The sequence below is a fragment of the Hippocampus zosterae genome, chromosome 11, assembly GCF_025434085.1.
Source record: "Hippocampus zosterae strain Florida chromosome 11, ASM2543408v3, whole genome shotgun sequence".
Lineage (NCBI taxonomy): Eukaryota > Metazoa > Chordata > Actinopteri > Syngnathiformes > Syngnathidae > Hippocampus > Hippocampus zosterae.
Window position 1 is genome coordinate 18,118,183 of NC_067461.1, and position 27,899 is coordinate 18,146,081.

Here is a 27,899-nt window from a genome sequence, read left to right on the forward strand (position 1 = left end):
CCAATGCGACGTCCAGCAACGCCTCTGCAGTCAGAAGTCAACCAAAAATGCAACCATTTGAGCGCAAAAACGCAAAAGGTGTGGTGAAAGGAAAAACATACGTAAGTAGAAGTCAACAAGTCAAGTCAAGTCAAGTCAACAGTATTTATAGAGCACTTTCAAACATCACATTCAAACATCAAACAAGTCACATTAAAACATCAAGTAACCTTAGAAAGTGTTTGCCGACGTACATGCACAACTCATCTTGCTTTTCGATGACATTTCAGGATGAACCTAAAATGTACTTCAACCATGAAGGGGTTATTATGTTATGATTTAGAAAACCCCTGCTCCAAAATGAAGGTGAAGGACTATTCTTTCAAGTTTTTCTTTTTGGCATTGTCGGCATGACATATGCAGAGGTGAGTCTGCCCACCCACTTGCTCGAGGTTTGCAAGTTAGCGAGTGATAGAGTTCCCGAGCGCTTGACTTGACTGAAATGTTTCTGAAAATATCGAAGCTACCATTTCTACCTGGACAAGAGTTGCACAAGATGCAGCGCACCATCCCGGAAGACTTTATTTCAAATTAACTTGTGAGAGAATCAATGAAAAGCTTGAGAGAATGTAAAGAGGTACAAAAAGAACACGCTGTTGAGCACATTTCAGTCGGCGGAACAGAAAGTTTGAAAGTGGGATCACGCGCAGTACAAGATTTACAGAGTGTCTGTTGACCATGACACCCATACTGGCCTCACTTAAACATGAGCAAACAAAACAACATACAACGGTGCTTCTAATAACACAATGATCATTATACTAGAGAGGATTTGGTGGAATGAAAAAGGCATTTTTTCTTTTATCGTACATTTGGTCAGTGCAATTGGCTGGCAAGCAGTTGAGGGTGTACTCTTGCCTACTGCCCGAAGACAGCTGGGATAGGCTTCAGCACATCGGTGACTCTTGTGAGGATAAGCAGTTCAGATAATGGATGGATACATGGATCAAATTTGAAAGCGATAACCTAGTTACGCTTATTTTGCAGTGATAATATCATGAGTGTCACACATCCATGATGCAACATTGAGAGTGAGTAGTTGTAGTTTAACTCTTTCATTCCACAACACGTACTTGTACGTCTTTTTTAAATTAGGCCCTGCCTACTAAGGACGTACTTAAGATTAAGATATCCTTCATTTGTCCCGCAATGGGGAAATTTACAGTCTGAGTTCAGAAATGAAAACACGGGTAGGGAGAGGGAAAAAAAAACACACTCGAACTATCCTCTTCTGAGGATAATTTAAGTCCAGGATAAAAAAATGTCTTGTACGTCTAAGTCTTTTTTTTGCGTCATAGAGAAGAAGAGGGTCTGATGCAATCTGTGAATGAGAATAAGCCGTTTGCATTGTAAATCATGTAAACAAAGCGACCAGTAGGTGGCGGTGGTGCCTCACGTGCTTGAAATGCATGTTTTTACAAAAAGCTCTTTTTCTCAGTTTTTTGCCCAGGAATCGCAATTTTCATGAAACTTAGCCATTTAGTAATGCCGATTGTTGAAGAATGGAAAAAGACTTTTTTTTCCTGCTGAAAGAAGAGAGTCCAAACTTTATTTTGGAAGGCTCCATGTTTATTATAGCATTAGAACCAAATATTCTGTGAGCCTTGCAAGATCAGTCAAAATCCAGTAAAAGGCTGGGATTGAGGGGGTTGCTCCAGTGAAAATGGCTGCGATTGAATGAGTTAATATTGTTTTTTACACAATGATGTGTTCTTGGTGTTAGCTGTTAGCCTAACCATCCACTTGGATGCAATAAAGTATTAATGGCATAATGATGATGATAATAAAGAAGAAGAAGAAGGAGACAATTGCTGCAAAAATTTTGAATCTGACTGCTGTCTCTTTTCATGGTGTGAAATTCTAAAATCTAACTCTTGACCTAAAGTCCTTTTTCTGATGTTTGACAATTCTTAGCTTTGGTCCAATTTTAATTAGTTACTCAGTTACGTTGCAAAAATAAACTAAACAAAAATGCCACCAAAACATTGCAACATTTATCAGAACAACAATGAAAAAAAAAAGGTGCAGTTTTAAACATTTCACTCCACACAAATGACAAAGATAGCTCCTGAAATGTTATGTTTTATAGGAACGACTCTACATGGATAAATTGTATAAATGGACTTGAGACAAAAGATCCTCCGCTTGAATATCTTCAATGCTTCAATATCTTCGTGAACAAGCGAGAGCAGATGTTGGATTGTTATTCTTGGATGTCTTCCATGCAAAAAGCATTGACAACACACTTAAAGAGCAAATTTTGCTCAGGGGGATATTCAAGTAGCAAATAGTAATACTTTATGACAACAATGACACCACCTTGCAGCAAGTTTCAAACTGTGCAAACAGTTCACATTCACATAAAAATGTTTGTGTCACCATATTGCCTCTGACAGTTGGTCAGACCAAGCTGACATGTTGTTCTTGTCTTTAATTCGGGTTCAGAACTAATTCATGGGTTACAAATGAGCCAAATCTATGATTCTTTCTATTTTTATTCAATTGGGCGATAACGACTTCAGGTTTCCTTCGACAAGCTGCCTGGTAATAATTCTGCCGAGAGAAACGTCATTCAATGCGTGACTTCATATGTGGTCAAAGGTTCAGCGCTCAATTTGCGTGAAGCCATCTGCCAATTAACTAAGGACAGGCGACACGGAGGGAAAAAAAACAGCCTCCCAATATATTCATGCTCGATACAGTATCTCAATAATGATATGACTATGGTTTCTGTGAAAACTAATCCGATTTGTGTAGAAAGTCCCATTTCACAGTCATGAACCTTCATAAAGTCAGCGGTAAATAATAAAATAAAATAATAATAAATGAACATAATACTGCAACTCTACCTGAACAATACATCATATTTTGCAAGAACAGAAGTGTTGGTCATCTGCGTCTCTGAACTGTGTGAGCCTGTATCACGTTCCAAGGCTCCTCGCATGAGTTGGACCCGATCTATTTTTCATTCATAAAAAGAGAGCGTGCCAGTCAAAGTACACACACCGATTGCTACAAAAAGAGGACTTGACTTTTTTCTTTGATGAGCTGTTTTGCTAATCAATGACTTTATTTATGGAGCAACTTTGCGATTTTGAGGAGCAATTTTTGGGAACTTAATCCCAGGGGCCTGAAGCAATGGCTTTATGGAACAATAAAAATGTGACAATATAACGAATTAACAACCTTTTTCCCTTTTTTATGTCATCAACATTTTGAACTCACATTTGAATACAGGTAAGCGCAAACTGGAGTTTCCTGTCAACAAACATTTTCAGCAAGCAATTTAAAAAAAAAGACTAATTTCGGTTTGAACTATTTCTAAATGGGTTGTATGGACCTTTAGCAAAGCTAAATTGATAAAATAGAAATAATAATTTTTTTTTAAAAAGTGAGATCCACCGTCATCTAATTAAGAGAACATTTATTGTCCAGATCTCAAAAGTCCAAATCTAAACTCAGAACTCTATTGTGAAAACAAAGAAAGAAAATGTGTGATATATTTTACATAATATAATTAATATAATATCTAATATAAATATATATTGTAAATTTCCCCAGTGTGGGACAAATAAAGGATATCTTATCTAATATTATAGTAATCCCCTTATACCCTTCCATGCAAAATGTGTCAAGTGACATGTGCCATAATGTTACTCGTTGAAGAGAAAAACTGCGGGCCAGCAATTTAAGTGACCCCGATTATCCCAAAGAGAAGTTTAGCTTCTCAGGGCCCGAAAACGACATATAAACAAAGAGACAAGTTCAGTCCTGTTCCTCAACTATTTCATATTGTTCTTATGTGTACAACAGTGGAGTCAAGTATGGTGGTAGTGGGAGCGGGGGGCTTTGTGTTGCATCCTTACTCTACCTTTTTTGCTGTCGTCTATTCTTATCTCACGTCACTCTCATGCTCACAGCATCCTGTTTGCTCTGGGACGGCAACATCACATTTTCTGCATGTGTCAGACACTTAATTTCAATTTCGGAGAGGGACACTATAAAGAAAAACAAAGGAGAGTTTCACATTCGAGTTGCATACTAGTCAATGGAAGCTCTGTGGATAAGCTTTCAAATTCAATACAGATGATTTCCCTCATGACAAAAAGTTCGCCTATTTCCACGTGGTAAGCTGAAGTGAACATTTCATGACGAACAGCGGCAACAGCCAATCGGCGTTGAGAACGTATTTACGTGACACACAGGCGCAGAATAAGCACATCAAAATAAAGTTTCTCTCCGTTCCTTGTGTCGTTCTTTTCTAAGACATTTCCTAACATGTCCACTTTCTCAGACAATAGCATGTAATGCAAGTTAAAATGCCAGGATCATGTGATTTTAAACACTAGGGTTAGTCACTGTATGTGGGACAGATGACCATGTTGTGTCTCTTGAATCGTTAGCCGCTGCTGCCACTATTAGCACCACATTTGAAGGTTATTTTTTCATTGGTAGCAGAAAACAAGGATCCTTAATCGGGTCAAGCATGCGCTGGAGCAAATCCGAGCTGATTTCAGGAAAAAGGCGGCCTACCCCCTGGACAGGTCGGCAGCCAATCACAGGGTATATACTCAATAGCAATAAGACAAGAAAAAAAATGGTAACTTACATTCTACTCAAATGTGACTCATGCCTCATAAAGGAACCTACTTCCTTTGATATATGCAAAAAATATGCTCTCAGAATTTGTATTTCACCGTTTCTGAGGTGATTTGTAATGAAGATGTGACACAGCAAACTAATATTTTTTCACATAGTTTACAAGCCAGAAGCAGCGAACAGATGCCAGACCTTGTAAAAAAAAACCTTGTCCTGTTTTGTGTCTGGCAGTTTTATGTGAATTGGACAGCTTAAAATAGCCTAAGTACATTACGTCTTGGGCTGCCACACTGCTTCCGTGGTACAGGAAAAATGGGTGTATCTGTCATACAGTACAACAAGGGCTTGGGCAGGATATTTACATAAGCAGTTTTACCAGGTTTACATCCTTTATGCAGAAACAACAAATCGATAACAACACAGGCTCAACGGTGAGCATTGTCAAAAGGTCCCGACCAGTGTGGATTTATTTGGGGTGGATGATGATTCCGATATTACAGAAACAAAAAAAATTACCTACTATCGCTGTTGCTGAGTAATTTTAAAGATATATAATGGTATATGGTAAACAGAGGACACTTACAGTGTATAGCACTTTAATCTACACCTTAAGCATTGAACAAAGCTTTACATACACCCATTCACACGCGCACACACACACACACAGACACACACACGCACGCACACACACACACACAGACTGAGATGTTCCCAAAACATCTCAGCAGGGCAATTCAACAACTTCCAAAGACATCTATTTCGACAGAGTTGAATCCTTCTGCTCCCTGGCCAATTGCAACATGCTAATGAGAAGCTTCTCATTGCATCAGCGGGGGTGAAATAATTTGCTGCCAGCTGAGAGATAATTGCCCAGACGACCTGTGTAATGTCCCAGTGCAGCACATAATTGTAAGGACTGAAGTTTCCTAGGGTGGCCCAGTAGTCCAGTGGTTAGCACATCGACTTCACAGTGCAGAGGTACCAGGTTCAATTCCAGGCCTCCCTGTGTGGAGTTTGCATGTTCTCCCCGGGCCTGCGTGGGTTTTCTCCGGGTACTCCGGTTTCCTCCCACGTTCCAAAAACATGCGTGGCAGGCTGATTGAACTCTCTGAAATTGTCCTTAGGTGTGATTGTGAGTGTGGATGGTTGTTTGTCTCTGTGTGCCCTGCGATTGGCTGGCATTGGCTGCGATTCAGGGTGTCCCCCGCCTACTGCCCGAAGACAGCTGGGATAGGCTCCCCCCGCGACTCTAGTGAGGATCAAGCGGTTCGGAAAATGAATGGATGGATGAAGTTCCCTATCAAAAAATGAGCACAACAGAGCAGAGATGCTCATAAGAGAATTTGTAAGTTAAGTGCCAAATAAATGAGTCGCTGGAATTGGATTAGTGAGGTAAAATCTTTCTGTGCTCAAATCAAAATTATTATTTGATTTGGTTGGGTAATCTGTATGTATATACTGACAGGATATAATGTATTCAATATCATGCAATTTCATGTTTGTTCATGCTTAAAGACATGAAAAGCTGTTGTCGGCATAATTTTAACTCGCATTCAAGGATGCATTGCCTTTTTAAATATAACTTTATTCAAGTATTTATATTTTAAAATGCCTTTGAAAGGATAAATGTATCAGACGCATTTAGACACATTAAGCAATGCTGGGGAAGCTGTTCTAACCAGCAATGGTAGATTAAAAACATGTTACCTTGCAGCAGAGAAATGCGGTGGATTACAGCTACCACTAACATCCTAATAGGAATGCTGGACCCAAATCCCAGCCATTTTTTGTGGGGGGTCATAAAACACACAAATCTGTCAGCCTTGAAAGAATCGTCTAAATGGCTAGCACTCAGTAGTTCCCTTTTTTTAATGGCTGACACTGAAAGAGTTAAGTGTCTGGACACTGGAAAGAAAATCTCGTGTATTTTCCACACTATAAAGCGCAGCTAAAAGCATTCAATTTATTCGAAAGCCAACAGTACGCCTTATATTCTGATGCACCTTATATATGGATCAATATTCAGATTTCTTGGACATAGTATTTTAAATGTTCTGTAAAGTGTTTTCTTACAGCTGCGTTGGTTGTGAAAGCGCTGTACAAATAAAGCTGTATTGTATTGTATTCCTTTAGCTTAGCTCCATCTAGTGGATGCATAACGCAACCTCAGCCACTATTGTAGCTTCTATTCTATGCGCCTGAAAATGTGGTGCGCCCTATATATGAAAATCGTTTTAAAATAGGCCATCTATTGAAAATGATTCAGATATTGCTCATTTTGGGAAACTTTACCTATGTGTCAATGCCAAAGTGTGTGCTATCAATACAGGAATTCATCCACAATATTTTGGTTTGTCTTCCACAAACATGGAAAAAACATCAACAACAAAATGGCAAACGTCACACATTTACCGACAATTTTTACCGATGTTTAGAAGACCGAAATCGGGCTCATTTAATCCACAGGCCTGTTCATCGGTTGGGTCCTAATTGTCACATTAATTCCTTTTAGACAACACAGTTTTTTGTCTTTTCTTCATCAAGCAAGCCTATTTTCTGGCCACACTTGCCGATTAAAATGTTTTGCAAAGTAGCAGGACAGGCACAGTGAACGCCATTGGTTTTTCTGAGATGTCGACTGGCCAGTTAGTAGGTGCCCCTGAAATGAACTCACACTCGAGAGAAGGAGCGTTGACAGGCAAATGGCAAAAGTGGCAAATGGCCAGTGTGCGCACTTATGTGTAGGGAAGCCAAGTGTGAATTCAATAACCTCTCACCACATTGACACATGCAAAATGTAGCAAACTATAAATAAAACATCAATCTGACATTCTCAGTGTGATGCTAAAGAATGTCTCTCCATCAAAACACTTGCACCTTTGATTCATACTTTTAGTGACAGAGATTGCCACTGACGATAAAAGCATCTTCCTGACAAACCTAATAATAGCTTGTTGTTAGTAGGATGTCTTAGGTGGAGCTATTGTTCCCAGCTGAATTCTGGAAATAGCATTTGGAAGAGGTTGGGAGACGCAGAGACAATGCTGGGTTTGCATTGTGTTGAGGGAGTCACAGTAGAAGCTTTATTGCTGCGAGGGGAAGACCAAGTGATAACCCTCTGCAAAGAGCAGCGTTGATAAGAACCACACACACGCGCACCCCCCCCCCCCCCACACACACACACACGCATACACACACACACACACACACACATTACACGTGCTGAAGAGCTGGCCAAATCTGTTAAAAGGTTCGGATGGATCCTCCTAACCTCCATATATTTCAATTTGTAATGATGTGCTACATGCTTTACTTGATTGTTCATAGTTTGTCTGCTGTTACTGGATCAAGACAGGGTGAGAGGTATTCACATCAATTCTACTGCACATGACAATTGCCTTTTGTTTACCTTTTTTTTTCCTGTGCCAAATTAAAGACAAAAATGCCAACTTTGACAATAGGAATCATAAAGGACTGTCAATCTACAGAGAGGGAGTGGATGACAGAAATCAAATAGAGTGATTCAGTTGGTTGCAGCCAAGTAATGAACGCCCAAACGACTCATTTGATTCAAGATGTGATCGAAGTGATTTTGCGCCCCGATCTGATCGACAGTGAAAATGTTTTTGATCAATATCCATGAAAATGCTTGTGTTTGTGGTCAACAATATATGCCAATGAGTATTGCAATATTATCTGTCTACATGTGTTGCACCCCTATATGTGTTAAAATATCTGTTGCTTCTAACACAGCAACCATTGATTCTAACCGCTAGCAAGCAATGACGTTTTGCATTTTTTATTTTATTTTTTTAAGAATCAAGCCAAGTGGACTTTCCAAGGGCAAAAGTGTGATTGATTCAAATACACAATGTAATCCTCTGTGTTTTATGTTTAGCTTGACAGTAAACATCAACTGTGAGCGGCATTAAAGCATGACACCTCTTTCTTCATTAGATTGCTCATTATTTGCCAAACTGCTGCTTATTGTGAGTAAGTCAGTCCTGTCTCAAGTCACTGTATATGACAAAAAAAAGGCATTTGAACAGTGGTGTGTAGACTTTTCTATATCCTGTGTATTCAACAAATGTGTTTTGTGTAACCAGAAAAACAGGCTCATCACAGATGGACCATGCTGTCACAACTGTATGTTGTTCAAGTCAAACCCAAGTTGGCAGAGCCGCAAACTTGTAACTGTATATTGTTACATAAATCAATAACAAGCGTGCATTCAATTTATAGGTGCAACAATTAATAGAGCAATCAACAAATATTTCATGATCAAAATTAATCGATGACTATTTTGATAATTGATTAATCATTTAGAGATAAAATTATCCAAATCCTCTGAATTTTAGCCTTTCAACAGTTAATGACTTTATGTTTCTGTAATCCTCCATGAAAGCGGACTGATGACTGTTAATCAAATCTAAGTAAGACATTTTCATACATACTTGTGAAAAACAATTATCAATGACTTTGTCCTAGTTTAGGGATGAAAATTAAAACATATTTTATTTACACAATCCATCATCCATCCATCCATTTTTCTAATCCACTTATCCTCACAAGAGTCGCGGGTGTGCTGGAGCCTATCCCAGCTGTCTTTGGGAAGTAGGCGTGGTCTGGTTGCCAGCCAATCGCAGGGCACACATAGATAAACAACCATTTGCGCTCACACTCACACCTAGGGGAAATTAAATGTGTTCCATTAACCTGTCATGCATGTTTCTGGAATGTGGGAGGAAACCGGAGCCCCCGGAGAAAACCCACTCAGGCACGGGGAGAACATACAAACTTCACACAGGAAGGCCGGGTCCGGGATCGAACTCTGCACCTCTACAGTGTGAGGCGGACCTACTAGGCAATCGATCACCGTGCCGCCTTCCGAATCATCAATTAATCAAAATTTATAATTGACAGATTAAACTCATCAGTTGCAGCACTAATTCAAACTGATATTACCATATATAGTCTATTTAAACATTTTAGTCAGACATGAAAAATGACTGTGTCATGTAATGGAGTGAAGTCGAACAACTCAGTTCACACACAGATGACCCCAGCAGCGGGGTCAGTATCTTGTTGACGGGCACTTTGACAAGGCTATGAGAAATCTGGGGGTGGGGTTACAACCTTGGAACTTAACCAGGCGTAATTGCTGGAAAGCATTCCCCCACTATTTTTCAAAATATCGCACAAAAAGTAAAGCCCACGGGCCTGTCAAGTCTCTGACCGATGGATATGAGGTCTTTTTGCAATCAAATTAAAACTTAATCTTAATTAAATAATTAAAAAATAATTACGGTGACTTTTATTTAGAAAGTAATGCTATTTTGAAAGCACTTCCCTGCAAACTGCCACATAAATTAATGTGTACATTATCATGCGTGTATGTTCGGTAGGTACATGCAGTACATGTTGCCACTTGGGAAAATGGATTGCCTCAGCCCTGATATTAGATGATCTGGAGCGGGAGAAGCAGCAAAATCTAGTAACACTTGAAAAGTTTTTTTTTGTTTTTGTTTTGTTTGTTTGTTTGTTTGTTTTTGGGGGGATTACGGGGTGGAATGGATCATGCTGCTGTGTAATGTGTTGCGAGCTAATGACATACAGGCTGTCGGATATACGGTAATTTGATGACTATTTGCCATAATGAGATGGCACAGTGGACAACACAGTTTGGTTTTGTTTGCTTTAAAGGCCTTCTTAATAATTGATTCCTTATTGCTCAGAAGCAATTTGCTCTTGGGCTTTGACTAAGTCCATCAAGTTGAAAGGAAGCGAAACATATTTTTTCTGCTCTGCACAACCCTGCAGCATTTCAAATGTGTTTCGTGGGAGCCAGCAGAGCAACATAACCTAGATATGACATCAACTTACAAAATATTGCACACCAGACCAAAACGTAAATGTACGTTGTCACAATTCCAATGTGTTGTGAAATTTGTTAGCTTGATTAAAGCCAGTATGCATGTCCTGTGTTGATGAAAATATGATATCAGTAGACGTATGGCGGGTTGTGCTCAACTCCGGTCCTCCAGCAAGACTTTAATGTCTCCCTCATCCAACATACCTGATTCAAATGATCAGCTTATCTGCAACCTCTGAGAAGTCTGATAATGATCCTGATCATGGACATCACTGACATAAGGCTTCGGAATCAACAGGGTTAATACGGTGTGTGAAGTATATGAACTATAAGACATTAAAGTACACAGCGCAGAGGTTAATGGAAGATTATTTTCGGAACATTTCAATCAACCATTATTGCTTTGTCAAGTTCTCAGTGTATTTTGGAGCTTGAACTCTCGCAAAAGCCTATTATGCTTAGCTGGAAGTCGATACACCACGGAGAGCACCAAAATAGCATCATCTCACCTTTGTTTCATAAACTTTTCCACACAGAAAAACACCGGAACAGCCACAGAAAAAAAATTATAGCAGGCAGATATAGTCATAGTCTGAGGTGTTGCACATTTCAGTCTCAAGGTTCCCTCACGATTCAATCATTGTTGGATTCCGAGATATGCTCGCTTTCCTGAACTCAATCTTTGAATGTCAAAGCACTTCAACCACATTATAAGACGCTCAGTGAAAGAACGGCTTCTTTAATTTTACATGCGGCTTGATTGGTATTAATTTGTTAGCTTGAAAAATGCCTAGGAGATGAAAAAGACACCTTTATACTGATATTTTTCAAATTTATGGCAACCGGACAATCGATGCAGATTGAACAACAAGGAGTAGAGAAAGAAAACAATGCCATAATGCAGAGCAAAAAATTGTCAGGGGTTGAACAGAAACAGCAAACAAGGCTTGCACACTGGCATGTTATTCCACTTTTTTTTTTTTTTTAAATAACAAAAAATGTTCCAACGCAAATTTTGTCAAATCCCCATGTGCACAACTTAATAAGAACAGGCAGGCATAAGCCCATGTGCAGTGAGAATTTCCGGGACAAAGAGTGATTTGGACAGGATGCCACGCAGGTGATATTAAAAACAAACGCCATGCTGAGTATTTTTAAGGAGCATGAAGTGTGAGATGAGTTTAACTGCCTGAGGGAGGAACCCGGTCTCAAACTTTTGTGATTTCCAGCAGAAGCAGGCAGAAATATAAATACTACTAATAAACTAATAAATACTACAAAATAATATGATAAGCGCTGCATGAACACTGTGGTGTTTTCCAGAGATAATAATAAACAACATCTAATCTGGCTGCAACACTCTGATCGCTATGGTAATGTTTAATGCCTTCAAAATACTATACAACGCAAATTCAAAGTGCATGAAAATGACGACTCACCACAGCCCCGAGCTTGATTTTCTGCAACCAAACGGTCATATCACGGGGTAATAGGAGACAATAACACCTGAAGTGTGTGCTTTATGTCGAGTCTACTTCGTAATTTTGTTTTAGTCGCCATTGCTGCACAAAACCCCCGCCTCACACAGGTAGCATGTCGGAAATAGCAACAGTGCTATTGTGGCAATCTCAGAGTATTCAGCCATAACTTGAATCCAGAACACCGGCAGAGTTGTTGTCTCGAACGTACTTTTAAGGCCACCGTCATTTGCGATCTCCAACAGTTTATTGTACTCATTTAGCAAGCTCCGGCGTTTTGTTTTTAGCGGAATCAGCCACGTGATGGAGAAGCGTGGTTTGACGTGCGTCAAGAGTGACACAGACGGCTGTAACACAGAATATGGTAATTTTTCAAAATAAAATATCTTTCGTATTCTAAAATAAATACATCGGAATGAATTTAAGTTCTTATTGAGCGGCCCAGTACAAAATGCCCCACGGACCGGCGGTTGGGCACCCCTGCTCTACACACAACAGTTATCTTGAAACACGTTCAATGAACAGCCAGTCAGGAGGATATTGTAAAATTATGTTTAAAGTTATTAAACGTGCATGAAAAATTATCTCATTACCAAATTAATTGTGGACAAAACATTGTACAATTGTGAAGAATCCCTTTCAAGGTAAAAATGAAAGCTTTAATCAGCTTTCACTTGTCATTTATAATCACATGGGCAATTTCATGGACGGCAAATGCGGGATAGCCCTTTTAAAGTGAGTGGCAGCACGGAGCCAAAGATCTTTTTACAACATTATAGAACAATTATGTGCTTGCAAGTACTGCAATGCTTTTCTATAAGTCACAAGAAGAATACCACATTAAAGCATTCCACTATCCCAACCAAGAATGTTTGATTTGATTCTGTAACCGACTAATATACTAAGTATTATCCATCATTATAGTTATTATTGTTATTAGAAAAATAGGAATGTTTTTTTTTCTTCCCAATTACATTTACCACAAAACATTCTACCCACCATCAGCATGCAAGATGAAAAGGACAAAATAATCTTAGAGGAAATAATAAAGGAAAATTACTTTTGTCAAGCTCTTTTTCTGCAAAACTTCTGCATCGCCATCAGCAACCGTGATGCCGGCATTTATTCACTCGTGCGTTTTACACAACGCTCAGCAAGGCAGTATAGTGCCGCAACTGTGTGCGCTCTACCGCTCCATGGGTCATTTGGTACCGGGCCGCACAGAAAGATTAAATAACTTACATTACTTCCGTTTTATTCATTTCGAAATCTGAAAGATGTTTTATTTTGAAAAATTATCGGATCCTCTGTTACAGCCGTCTACAGTATGTCACTCTTGACACAGGTCAAGGCGCCCTTCTCGGTCACGTGATATGTTACCGCGAAAATGAAACCCAACAGCTAGCAAAATTAGGAGACAGACGAGGAGCCTCTGACTTTCAAGAAAAAGAAGGCTACATTTAATAGACAGTATCAGGAGTCCTATTTAAAATACGGATTCATCTTAACGGGAGATTCCGACGCACCAAGCTACTCTGCATAATATGCGATGATAGTGAGTGATATTTTTCATGGACTTTTTATTTGCAGTGTGTCTTATTTTGAAGGCACGTTTAAACGTTATCATAGCGACCACAGAGTGTTGCGGCCAGATAGCACATTCCTCGTGTCATGATGCCTGTTTATTATTATATCTAGAAAACACCACAAGTTTCATGCAGGTCATATCATATTACTTTGGTGCGGCCATTGTATTCATCAGGTTGTTCCCTGAAAATATTGTCTGACATTAAACTGGTCCGTTGGACAAAAAAGGTTGGGGACCCCAGCTGTAAACCACGTAATTACTACAGATGTACAGTATGACGTCTATGTCAGCATCTGTTGAGACGCAGGCAATAACTGTCGGACAGCAACAAGTGTTTTCAGCAAAACAGGGTTGGAGAAGTAACTGGGAGTGTGAAACGTTACTCTCTACCCCGGCATTGCAGTAGTCTTAGACAGGTGGCACCCCGCACCTGTTACAGTTACTACCTCCATCCATCCATCCATCTTCTGTACCGCTTGATCCTCACTAGGGTCGCGGGGGGTGCTGGAGCCCAACCCAGCCGTCTCCGGGCAGTAGGCGGTAGGCGGGGGACACCCTGAATCGGTTGCCAGCCAATCGTTACTACCTCTAAAGGCAGAAAATGCCCTGGACGACTTGGTCAGTCCCTTTATGCTCCCGTGCCCTTTATACAGACAAGAGAAAAAGCAGGAAAAGCGCATCTAGACAAATGACAGCACTGAGTGACAGAAAGGGATCGCAATTTGGTATTTTTGATATTGGAAAAGTCTCCCTAAGAAGAGTTCTGAAAAGTAATTTTATTCCCACTATGCAAATAAACTTCACAGAAAATGTAAAGATATACTGTAAATAAACACAGGAAGTAATGAAGTTAATTTCAGGAAACACTAACTTAGACTTGGCTTTGTGATGCTTTAAAACATTAAACCCTATAATTCAGTTCAGGAAAACTACTAAAAACTAATGATGACTATGAAATTATTGAAGTAGGTTCAGTTGACCGAGGGGGTCAACAGCAGGATACACGTTTCAGTTCCTCTCATTTGAACATGTTTTCCAAATGCTAGAAACATACAGCTCATCAGCAAGCTCCGTAGAGGCCTGAAACGATCATGATCGATTGGATCAGATGTGTTGGCGTAAGGAGGGATCAAAAACAGGCAGGATATGGATCTAAAAGGCAGTGGAGTTCCCTCCCCCTGGTGTAGCATAAATCTGGAATTCGTTTAAATTGAGAATACTCTGAGTTGTACAGCCAACAAAAAAGTCATACACAAGTTAAGCAATCGGTCAACATAAAACATTTGTCCACAAATGAATTAATCTGTATACATTAGCAAGTATCATTTCTTATCTACACATATAATAATGAAATACTATGAAGAAAGAACCAAATTCAGATGGTCTCTTAGCTACCACGTTGTTTAGACATCAGGGTCTCACATGACCCTTCTCATGAGCAGACCTAAATTTGGAATCCAAGTCCACAAAGACTTCATTCAACTGTTACTTCAGGGGTACCAACACACGAGGAGCTATAAAAAGAACCAGGAGAGCGCGCTCACTCACTCACTCACTCACTCACTCAAAGAACACAAACAAACTCCCATGGACATTTTGGCTCCGTCTTTTCAAAGTCTGGGGGAGAAAAAGCCATGAGACATTCAAAGCTGGGTTGAGAGCCGGGATATTTATAGGCCACAGAGGGAGAACTCTTCCATTGTGTAACAAAAGGGAGACACACTCCTAACACCACTGAAAGTGACACTGAGGCTTTGGAGCATTTGAGAAACTCTCTTGTTTACCCTGATTTAAAGGAACTGGGTTAGCCATTGATGTCAATGTCACAAAAGCATAGAAAAAAACTTTCAATACCATACAGTGGAATCCAAAATGTCACGTTTAGGAACAAATCAGGAGTATATGACCAGAATTTGCAGGAAAAAAATTGCTATGAACAGCCACAGCCGAAGTTCTGCTGTGCAAGTGTAAAAATAAGTCAACCACTGTTACGAAGGATGAAAAGCGTAAAGATAAGAACAAACCATAAATAGTAAGCAGCGACTCATGGAGAGGCTGCTTTGCCCCTGCTAACTTCACATAAAGTTCAGAGTAAAAGCCAAAGAAGAAGCAAAATCAATGAGGTGAGGTAAATCCCGTAACACTGTCCTGAGCTGTTATGAGGACATCGGTTTGCAAGTTGTCTACAACTTTAGACAGACACAGTGGTCTATTTCAGAATTTTGACTAGTGTTAAAATTTCACTGCAATGAAAAAGCTCAAGACAATCCACACTGCCGTTCGTTCCAGAAACCTCTAGTGACAAATGAAACGCTATTAGATCTTGTTTAGTTATTAACCGCACCATTCGCAAAAATCGATGACACTTATATAAGATTGTGTGTGTTGGTGGGGAGGGAATAATTATCACCCTTTGCTCAGGTTTTATTAGAGATGGCAACCAGACAACAACGTGGGCTTGTGTCGTGAAGCTCCTGTTTCACTGAATCTTGATCATGTTCTCTCACACACAAACACACACACACACACACACACATATATAGAAATCTTGATCATTTATTCACACACACGCGCGCGCGCACACACAGATACAGTACACGCACACACGACACGAGAGAGAAAGTGGGCCATGGCAAACACACAACAGGAAACGTTGAACATAAAGAGCCACTGAGTGTGTTTATGAGAGAACTATGACAGCCTCGCGTGTTTCTGCGCGAGACCGTTTCAGTTTAGGCTACCGCGGGCGACTTGAAACGCGCGAGTCGTGACAAGCTGAAAGGTTGGAAGAGTAACGCATACAAAACGTGTCTGAAAACGTAAAAGCAATAAACAAGTACGTGCACAGCGCAGGAAAATGGGTGGGGGCGTTAAGGGGGAAGATGGAAACGGAGAAACTCACATCCTCGAACAGGGATCCGACGTTGGCTGTCACGAGCAGTATTCCTGTGCCTTGCGCCGTAGTCAGCTTTCCAGCCATGATTCTCTCCTGCAGGTGGGTAGAAGACTGGATGGCGAACTTCACGAGTAGGCAATCAAACCAGCGAGCGGAGGCGGACGTCTAAGAAAGCTGCTTAAAACACGGGCAATTCGCGAATGACGCCGGGGCTGAGGTGGTGGCTTGGCTGGAGCATATTTTTCAGCAGTGACCGTGCATCTCCAAGGAGTTGCTTTGCAGAGCAAGGTCCGCTGGCGACGGTCGTTGGCGTGCTGCTTGTCACATCTCCATCGTAAAAGTTTCCGTTTTAATCCACGGCGAGCGCCTGTGGGGTCTGCTTCATTTCATGGATCAACCTTTTCCTTGCTTGGAACAGTGTAAAAGTGTCCCTCGTAAAGCAGGACTCTAACCAGGACCATTGCATTCAGTGTGCACACACGATAGGCTGGAGTCCCGCACTGCTGTGACGTCACGGTGCCAATCGGAAACACGGGGCTCTCTTAAAGGGCCAATGCACTATAAACACAGATGTTAAACATGAGCGATGCGCGTCTCGGACTTGTGAGGTAAATTGGCCTGAAACGCATATGGCTGACAGCAGGGGCGAGTCTAGTATCACAACTTTAGGGCTGTTGACACAACAGAGCTCATCTGATAGTGGGGCATCCGGTCTACATGTGGGTAGAGATATGTCACAAAATTAGTCACACAAATAAAACTTTCACGTGTTTATCAGGCCAACAAAGTCAGATCCACAAAAATATTGGTGAATTGCAAAATGTTTGATTCAAAAATATTTGCACAATTTTCACGTGGTTTTTTTAAATTATATGTATGCATTTATCACGACTTATCATTTGGAAATGTTCAAGTGTAGAACGTGCATTTATTGATCAGGCACACGCATTTATCTTGGAGACAAACCTGGCAAACCGATTCAAGATATTCATACACACACAGGCAGGGGCTGTGGTAGTTATTGGGAATTTGGGGAAAATGTTTGGATTTCCCGATTTAATTTCAAATTGCCTGTCTGTACTGTCACCTGACAAAATGCGCCCCCCCCCCACACACACACACCCCATCTGTGCGTGATGTCCAAACCATGTGTCCCGTTGTTGATTAACTCGCATAGCCTCACGCCAACCATTGAAAAATAGAAAACGAGACTTCATCTCATCTTCTATAATGTGTTTATTTAACCCAAGTAGGGAAATAAAATACGACTGTAATTAGTTTCCCTTTATCTTTTTTTGCCTTGACAAGGAAACCCTTTTTTCTGCTGCAACCTCTTCTTGTTTTACATTGCTGCAGCAGCGAATAAAGAGGAGAAGGTCTTCCATGTGAGGCAAAACAAGCTTGAGAGAAACAAATTCCGATTGTACTTATTGTTGCTAGCATACTTCTGCTCCACTCTTCTGCCCATTTATCAGGAATAGAGGGAAAATAACTGGAGTGAATATCTACGTTGCAAGTCCACTATCCAGTTTGTGCCTCTAAATTTTCGACTTGCACTTCTAAATTTTCATGTTAGAGAGAAAGAGAGAGAGAGAGCATGTGTGCAAGTGAGTGACTGTTTCAGTAAATACCAGGCTCTCTTTTGCACAACTGAAATAGTTGTGGACCGAAGACGAATATTTTCACAGTTTTTATGATCAAACACGTGAAACCCTGCCCAGGGAGCTTAATTCAACCTTCATTGTGATGATTTGGCCACAAACATGTTTAACAGCTTCAAACCGTATGAAGTCTTCACAGAGGCTGAGAAATGTGAGGGACCCTCATCAGAATGTGACAGGCCAGGAGGGGACGTACTGGCGGGCGTAGGAAACGGCGGGCTGAACCTAAGAGGACCTTTGAGCCTCCAGGACCCAGCAGCCTCACAGCCCGTCACTGATACCATGATAGACTATGAGACAACTTCACAAGACATAAAGACGGAGGGAAGAAAATAGCCCAAGGTCTCAAGGTGTAATATAATAATAATAATACATTTTATTTATAAGCGCCTTTCAAGACACCCAAGGACACTTACTCCGTTTCAGGCAAACGGAGATGGACTCAGAGTTCCTGATGACACTCACTTTAACACAACATTACATGTACGTTTAAGTGATGTGGGACTTCATTAGATTTTATAAATCCAGGCCATTTCTTTCAATGTCTCTTTTTTTTCGACTTTACAATGCAGTGTTCTTTTTACATCGTGCAGCTAGTGTCAACTTTTCAAACGGGTTATTATATATTTAAAGATATTTGATTCTTGGATAATGTGTTAAAAATAATACATATGGGATCATTCTGTGTTGTATTCTGCTCCCTTGTTGCAGCGGTTCCCTTTACACAGCCCTTGATACAGCCCTGTTACAATTTCCATGGCCAGCTAATCAGCCAAACACTCTTTTTCCGTCTGCATGTGGAGCTACGTTTCACGAACACCAATTCATGATTTTCACAAGAGTCTCAATGGGGAATTTATGACTGCCAAAGGAGGGCTTAAAGTACTTCTAAAAAATACCATTGGAGCTTGAAACTGATGTTGTTTCTGCAAATAATGAAATGGGCCTGACCTGACACGCATGTTCCAACATGTTGTGCATCAGACGTAAGACTATAATTGCTCTTTCCATTCTGGGAACAATCCTAACGTTTGCTAAAATATATACATCATGCAGTCCTTGATCTTCTCAACAAGGCTTAAAATAATTGGGGGTTTTTGTTTGCAAACCAATTACGGTACTTTATTTTCAGGCGCACCATTCTAATTTTGAAGAGCTTTTTTCATGTTAATCCGAAGGACCCGAAGCAAGTGTTATATTGAATTAAAAAAAATATATAACATAATGAATGAACAAATGTTTTTTTTTCTATAGAATCATCAGATTTTAATTCTTAAATTCACATTAGGTATAGCAGCAAACCATATTTTCTTGTCTGTAAGCAAAGAAAAAAAACTTTTTTTTAAAAAAAAGCTCAACAATAACATTTATTGTGCAAAAGGTTTTGTTGAATTATAAATATTTTATACAATACTATATTAAGATAAGTTTAACTTTCAAGGTCACTCTGCCAAACACCTTAACAGAAGCTATGTTTTTCCAGTTTTGGTTCTGTTTAGCGAGTATTAATTGTCATGCTGTCTTGTTGATCAAAGTTGGATGTTTTCGGCTATAGCGCGGTTCCAGCCAGACATCAGTGAAAAGTAAAATCAATCCCCCAAGCACTTAATTGCAGTGTTAAAAAAATGTTAGCCGATTCACTTTTAGGTTGTCTTAGCATTTAGCGTGGTTTCTTCGACCTCTCTCATGAACACTTTGAGACAGTAATTTATGCCTTTGTCACATCCCGGCTCGATTACTGCAAGGCCCTTTACTTTGGAGTCAGCCAGTCCTCCATTAAGCGCCTTCAGCTGGTCCAGAATGCCGCTGCTCGCCTCTTGACTGGTACTCGTAAGAGGGAGCACATAACTCCTACTCTGGCATCCCGTCACTGGCTCCCCATTACTTCATTCATTCATTCATTCATTCATTCATTCATTCATTCATTCATTCATTCATTCATTCATTCATTCATTCATTCATTCGTTCATCTTCCTAACCGCTTGATCCTCACTAGGGTCGCGGGGGGTGCTGGAGCCTATCCCAGCTGTCCCCGGGCAGTAGGCGGGGGACACCCTGAATCGGTTGCCAGCCAATCGCAGGGCACACAGAGACGAACAACCATTCGCACTCACACTCACACCTAGGGACAATTTAGAGTGTTCAATCAGCCTGCCATGCACATTTTTGGAATGTGGGAGGAAACCGGAGCACCCGGAGAAAACCCACGCCCGTGGAGAACATGCAAACTCCACACAGGGAGGCCGGAGCTGGAATCGAACCCAGTACGTCTGCACTGTGAAGCCGACGTGCTAACCACTGGACTACCGGGCCGCCCCGCTCCCCATTCATTTTAGAGTTATTTTCAAGATCCTCCTCTTTGTTTTCAAATCTCTGAATAATCTCGCGCCACCTCACCTCTCTGAGCTCATCCGCCCCTACACACCTGCCCGGCGCCTCAGGTCTGTGGACCAGACATTATTAGAACTACCAAGAACTAAACAGAGGCTCAGAGGGGGTCGAGCCTTTTCTGTTGCTGGTCCCTCTCTCTGGTATGACCTCCCACTGAACATTCGGCAAGCCTCCTCGCTGCCCATCTTCAAAACCCTCCCCAAAACTCACTTGTATTCTTTGGCATTCGAATCAGCATGACTTAGATTTGTTCTTGGCTTTACTGTTTGGTGCTTTCTACCATCTTTATTACCGATTTGTTTGACTTTTTGTTTATTGTATATATTAAATTGCTCCATGTACAGCACTTTGTATGCAGCAATGGCTGTTTAAAAGTGCTCTATAAATACTGTTCAGTTGACTTGACTTGACTTGACTTGCTTATTTGCTGCCACGCAGGCGATGATTACTGATTTAGGAGTGACTCGGGAACATGTTTACGTCCATTAGTAGCCAGCCAAAGCAGCTTCTACATAAGTAGCACGGAGCTTCCCTCAACCTCTGACTGCCATCAGTAGGTGACGCGAGCACAGCAAAGCCTTATGGGACGGTCTCGGAGGTTCTTCTTCTATTTTCTTTTGATGGTTGTCTTGGCAGTAGATTAACAGTTTTGCTATTCACTGCATTTAAATGAGGTGTAAAATGCAAATTTGACCTTGCAAACTGTGGTATGAAACCACTCACTTCGATACATATATGTATACAATATATATATATATATATATATATATATATATATATATATATATATATATATATATATAGAGAGAGAGAGAGAGAGAGAGAGAGAGAGAGAGAGATTATGGTTGCACTTTCTGATAGTATACATGCTGAAATGTGTGTTGTTTGACTGTTACTGTTCAGCTGTGACTTGTTTTTACAATTGTATGACACTAGGAAACATTAAACAGTTGGAAGTTGGCTGGCCTTGGGTAATCATCTTCCCTCATCAATGGGTAAGAAGTGTTTTCATTTTAAATTAATTGTGGTGTGGTTTATGTCCTATTACACTTATTAGAAGGTTAGAATATTGCATTTTCATATAAAAAGGTTTTATGGTGGTCACAGCGTGACCCTGGAACAGATTCACTCTATCAGTTTTGATGATCTGTTGGTAAAATGGATTCTACATCTGAAGAAACTGGAGGTCAACCAAGCAACCCAGAATGGACTGTGTGGTCCTTCGTTGTACCTCTTTACAATGTTTAGGCAGTAAAGTCACTTGATGATACATTGAGTGTAATATTTTACCTCGAAATTATTTTTGGTAATCGTGCTCAACATATTCCAATGAAGCAAGCCAAAGGTTGCGTCATTGGGATTTTGGAACATGAAATACCAATTGTGGCCTGACAGGTTTTGCGTGTGAAACTCAACATGTGGCGTCATTTAACGATCATTAGACAGACATGCGTTTCACGCAGAATTTTCAGATCTCCCCTGGTGATTTGAAGGAAGCCTGCGACCAAAAATAGCCGCCTTCAGTTCAAGGTAGCTGGGGGGGTCAGTAGCTTGGGGCAGGGATGTGACACACCGGATAAGCACACAATAAGCTCCTGAGGAGGACAGATGAGGCAAACAGAAACCTTGAACTTTTTGTATTGATTAAGCCACATATGTCAACATACATTGTGTATTTTGGTTCCCACTCATGCAGTGGAATGTGATGGATAAACATTCATTCATTCATTCATCTTCCGAACCGCTCAATCCTCACTAGGGTCGCGGATGGATAAACATGTTCGGTATATTTTCACTTTGCTGAGGTGCGTGCATTGCATTTTGGTTCGGATCCAGCTGTGCTCAAGGGTGGCTCATGAATGTCCTGGTATGTGTACCTAGTAAGTGGAGGCGCTGAGCGATGACTGCCAGAGCATGTGCTCGCAGCTGTGTCTGTCATTGGAGCTGCGCACTGAAAGTGGCGTGGCATGTGACAGAAGAAGTATTCAAAGGTATTTGTCAATGGATTTGGGTCTGTGGCCATACAGAATTTAGCTGATCAGGGATCAAACTAGCCTAAAAATCTATACATTTAGAAGCATGTTAAGATATTGACCCTGTTCACTGCCTAGATATCATTTTCTCTGCGAAAGACAGAGGGGAGGAATATCTGGCTTGAAACAAATTGTTTTTAAAGTTTTATAATAATTGTATAAAATAAAATATAGATATTATATATATATATAAATATAAATATATATATATATATAAAATAAAGAGGACTAAATTATCACTCACTGGCTTGTCATGAACAGAGACTAGTGAGACAAGTACTTTTTTTAGGGTTTTTTTTTCCTTCAAACCACAGTTCAGTTGCTGCATGACTTCCTGGAGTCTCTTTTGTTTCCTAGTCTTTTGTTAGCATAAATTACTTGAGGTGATTGAATGTGGGTGTTTCCTCTGGCTTTCTTTCGAAGTCGCAGGTGTCAAACTCACCACCACATCATTTTATGTTGCCCGCGAAGGCAAATCAAACATGTCAACTTCCATGATGCTTACTAATATATCTCCTGTCAAATTAAACATTTCATATTCATCTCGTTCATTCATATGGAGTAAATAAAAGACATATTGTATGCATTTTCTTGTGACCAAACCCCTCATGAGAGTAACTTCAACAATAGTTGAATAAACCATTATTATTGACTTTTTAAATGGTTTCAGTCATAACGGCCCTCCAAGGGAAACGGTAACTAAAGTGTTTCAATGCCAACCCGTTAGAGCCGTCACGATCATGAAAGGGCAAACCTGTCAACGCAAAGGATACCTTCAAGCATCATATCAGGTAGCTTAGCTCCACCAAAGATCTCAGCCAATTAGTTTGCCGTTGAAAACAGGGCCATGCCTCTACCACGTACATTTATACTAATCAAACAGCTTGAAGGCAGACAAAGTGGAAATAGTCCTAAAAATAACAGGACAAATACAGTCCTGGAAGTCTGTGCACACAGATAAGAGTAGAGGCAATGTGTTGCTTAACAGTCAGTAAATACTACACTCTTAGTTGCAGGCAGGATATCCCAGCGGGAAATGCAACGACTGTGTATCTGTGTGGGTTTGTGTGCCTGTGTGCATGTTTATGTGCGTGGGAGTGTGTGTGTCTTGTGTGCTGATAAAGAGGTTCCACTCACACACACACACACACACACACACACACACACACACACACACGCACACACACACACACACACACACACACACACACACACACACACACACACACACACACACGCACGCACAAGCACACAGTACAAACTCCACCTTCTGCACACTGGGAAATGGAAAAAAAAATAGTTGGAATTCCAGACAGCAAGCAGCTGTACACTGTTACCCCCCGTCCCCCTCCCGTGTCACCAGTACCGGTACTTAAAAATGACTTGTGTCAGAATAGGAAAACTTGGAAATAATCTGGCATTCTCATACCTGCAAATGAGTATAGTTTAAGATGTGAATTACCGGTAAGTAACGCTTTTTCTTTTGTTTGTTTGTTTTTTGTCTGCTGCTATGTAGAAGCATCACTCATATACAGTAGATGAGATGCGCTCGATGTCTCCAGAGAGAGATTTTCTTTTTTTTTTTTTTACCGGATTACTTAATTTTCTCAGAAACCGCATTTCCATACTATGTGAATACATTTGTAAACACAAGTGGAAAAATGACCAGTAATTAAGTACTTCACATTCAGCCCTTTTCAATGGAATGTTTTTTTTTAATGGTGCTACAATTCTCAAGTGATGTTCTTCAATTGTATTGCAGTCCAGAAGACTATATGTATTTATGATGTCACTTTCAAGGAAAGAAAATGGCAGCTCTTCAACCAACTGAGCAGCCAAGTCACGGGGGGAGCGTCGCTATATGTGGGCAGTATTTTGTAAATCATCTAGATTATGATGTCACGATACTGCAAAATTCTGAATAACTAGCTTGCTTATGGACACATTTTTGGAAATAGCCAGCGCACACACATTAAAAAAAAAAAGGTTGCATGATTTCAGTCTTGATGGGTGGGAAGAGACCCATCCATCCATTTATCTTCTGTACCACTTGTCCTCTTCAGGATCAAGGGTGAGCTGGATTTTCTCAGCTGACTTTGAGCTTCGTCAGACAATAAGAGGGCAAGTTCATATCACTGAAAGGAAACTCTGCTAAATCGTATTTGAAGTATACTCACTTGCAGAATATTTTCCCTGTTTCAGACAAACCTGAAAAAAAATCATCATCATAAAAGATCTTGAATAATGCCCTTTGACAATTTCCTCAAATTCACTCTGTGTTTACAGATGCAAAAATAAAGACATAGCACACAAAGAATACACTACATACTGTGAAACATGGGGTGGGTAATATATTCTGGGACTGCTTTTCCACAGCTCACACTGCGGACCGAATTCACTAAAGTATTGTGTGTAAAAATGGTAAAAATGGAGCAAACACGTCACATCTAATTTACAAAGCACGCACAGATGTGAAATGCTTCACTAACTGTACTGCCAAGCAGGTTGTGTATTGCTATTCCGGTGTTATTTGCGCAGATTTCAATGAGGTAATGTTCATATATTTGCCTGAAAAATTGCCCACCCCTATGCAAGTGAGGCTCATTGATAATTCAGTAATGCACTACCAGCCACATGCAAGTGAGTAAAGCAAATAAGTCTTGAAGAAGTTGCTCTAAACTTGGCGCTGCTGTGTGGGAACCTGATCATGGCAGCCATGATTGTGGCACGAAGAAGGCATTGTCATGCCAGGCGTGCTCGTGGGTGAATATTTCGAAGGGGAAGACATTGTGTTTCTTGCTTGGAGTTCTGAGCAATGGGTTTGAAACGCTTCATGTAAAAAGGTTCAACGTCGGGTAATTTCAGAAAACTACCGGTATGACCAATCGTTCTGACTATTCATCTGCACATCTTTCCTCATGTCCACTTCAACTTTGGAAAATATCAAAAACAATCACCGCCTTATTTTAGATTTTATGGACATTGAGCCTTTTTCTCCCCGTCGATGTTGATTAAATCGTCACTTGATGTCAGAAAACTGTGATCAATAATTGCCAAAACTAATCTGGAAATCTCTGCCTGTGACTACATCAATCTGTTTAAATATCAAAATGATAAGATTTAATGATAAAGATTTTCGATTTTTTTGGATATTGACGCCTTCCTCTCTATATGCACTGACTTGACCTTAATGTTGCTTCATGATGAAGATGCTTATGGCCATTAAATTCAAAATGGTGAGGCGATCCCTTCAGAACTTGATGTGGGCATGCACAGAGACGTCCATGTGAATTTTGGTGACAAATGACAACAGTTTTCTTACAGTCCAATCCGCCCCTCTGGGGTCAGGACTCCAAGCTCACATTGTGAAAATGTAATCTTTCTCTTCTGCCATTGTTCCGCCACAGTGTTACTGGTGTGAAGCCAACATTTATACTTTGCCATGTGTGGTTTATTGCAACTAGGAGGACATCAAGGGCACTCTGCTTCCAAACGTTGTGGGCATGTTTATGCTGGCATCTCATGATGTTAAGATGGGGCAAACCGCGGGTGCAAATGAAGCGCGATCAGCGGCCATAGTTCATTCTTTGTGAATTTGGCCATGGTTGTCTTGAGTATATGCAAGGTTCATGACATCTCAAAACTATCAAGGCATTGAAATGTGCTGCACAGTGTTGGGATAGGCTCCAGCACCCACCGCGACCCTAGTGAGGATCAAGCGGTGCGGAAGAAGAAGAAGTGTGTAAAAGCTTGGTGGCAGCCACAAGAAATTCAACTGGATAATGACCCAAAACATTAAGCTAAAAATACACAAGAATGCCTAAGAAGACAACATTAGATCAACCTGAAGAGCCCCGATCTCAGCCCTTGTGTACCTTGTAGGTCAATGGAAGCCACTGAAACATGGAGTCTAGAAAAGCTCGATGAAATTTTGAAAAGCAATTCTATTGTTGTCCAATTTGCCAGAAGTAGTTTTAAAGTACTTGGGCCTTAAATGTACACATTTGCGGTGTAATAAATGTTTTTGAAAAAAATACTGTATGTGGAAATAGTACTGTGCCCTACCAGCAGAGACTTGAACACACGAGGATTTCGAAGGCCATGAAAGGTCCCAAGCTGCATGACTTAACTCCGCCCACCCTGCTATTTCTGTGGGGTCAGTTCATGAAGACAGTCTTTTCTGTTTTGATTGGACCCCCAAATTGCTGACATATTTCTCCACCACTCTTGCAGCCAGAGGGAATCCCACTGCGATGAAGCCTATTTTGGAGCTCCCACTGGGTGCTTTATAATGTCGCACGGACTCATTTATCCTCCCTTACCAATTAAATTGGAGCATGTTGGTCCTGTGATACAAAGGTCAGTTATTTTCTGAACGAGGTTGGCAATGACCCATTTTAATTCAATGGAGACTGACAGCTAGGATCTGCAACTATTAGAGTTCAAAATCTTAGGAGGATAAACTACTTCCATGAATATGAATACTATCCTATCCTATTCTATCCTATCCTATCCTATCCTATCCTACCCTATCCTATACTATACTACATTGGGGTCACTAACCTTTTTGAAGCTGAGAGCTACTTCTTGGGTACTGATAGACGCAAGGTGGTACCAATTTTATAAGATAACAAATTTGCTCAAATTGCTTTGAACTCATTCCCTGCCATTGACGGCTATAGATGTCGAATATCCATTTTACCTAGGCTGGCCTTGAATGAGTTCATGTTATTAATGTTATTATTAATTCTAATATTCATTTTTGTGAAGACGGTGATCATCTTAATAATTCTCTCTTGTATCTCTTGTTTGTTTATTGAACATAAAACATATACAGTAATAATTTGACAGAAAATAAGGTAGATAAAATAGTAAAAAGAAAGAAATCAGTCTTCATTCAACACAGTTATTATGTTCAAGGGAGTAGGAAGAAGTAAAAAACGTATCTAGTCCTACCCCGTTATGTGTTTATATCTAATAAATCATTTTTATATCAATCAGAAAAGAAAAAAAGTAAGAAGAAAGAAGTTTCCATTAAGGCTCGTACTTTACCCTTAACCGTGATATTTTTACAACTTTTGGTATGTATCGGGATCGTATACATCCACACCCTGGCACTCTTTTGTCAATTTTCTCTTGTATTCATAATGGATATTTCAATACCGTTCTCTATTTATCAACTTAGTTCTGATTTATCATTATATTTAATGTTTAGAATTTATCATTTTAACTCTGATTGATGTAGTACTATTTTTTTGAATATGTTTTTGAACTCAGAAAGCGATTTACTCATTTTCAGGTCCGTTTCGAGATTATTCCACAGATTAACACCTTTGATAGAT

General features: G+C 40.3%; 1 protein-coding gene across 1 annotated transcript in view; it reads right to left on the bottom strand.

Annotated features, from left to right (window-relative positions):
- The window catches only part of LOC127610097 (inositol polyphosphate-5-phosphatase A-like), a 161,145-nt gene extending 144,524 nt beyond the window's left edge, over window positions 1–16,621 (bottom strand). The window contains exon 1 of the mRNA XM_052079831.1: window positions 16,479–16,621. Coding sequence (XP_051935791.1) covers window positions 16,479–16,556 — 78 coding nt within the window. The 5' untranslated portion in view covers window positions 16,557–16,621. The remainder of the gene's footprint in view (window positions 1–16,478) is intronic.
- Between the last annotated feature and the right edge of the window lie 11,278 nt (window positions 16,622–27,899).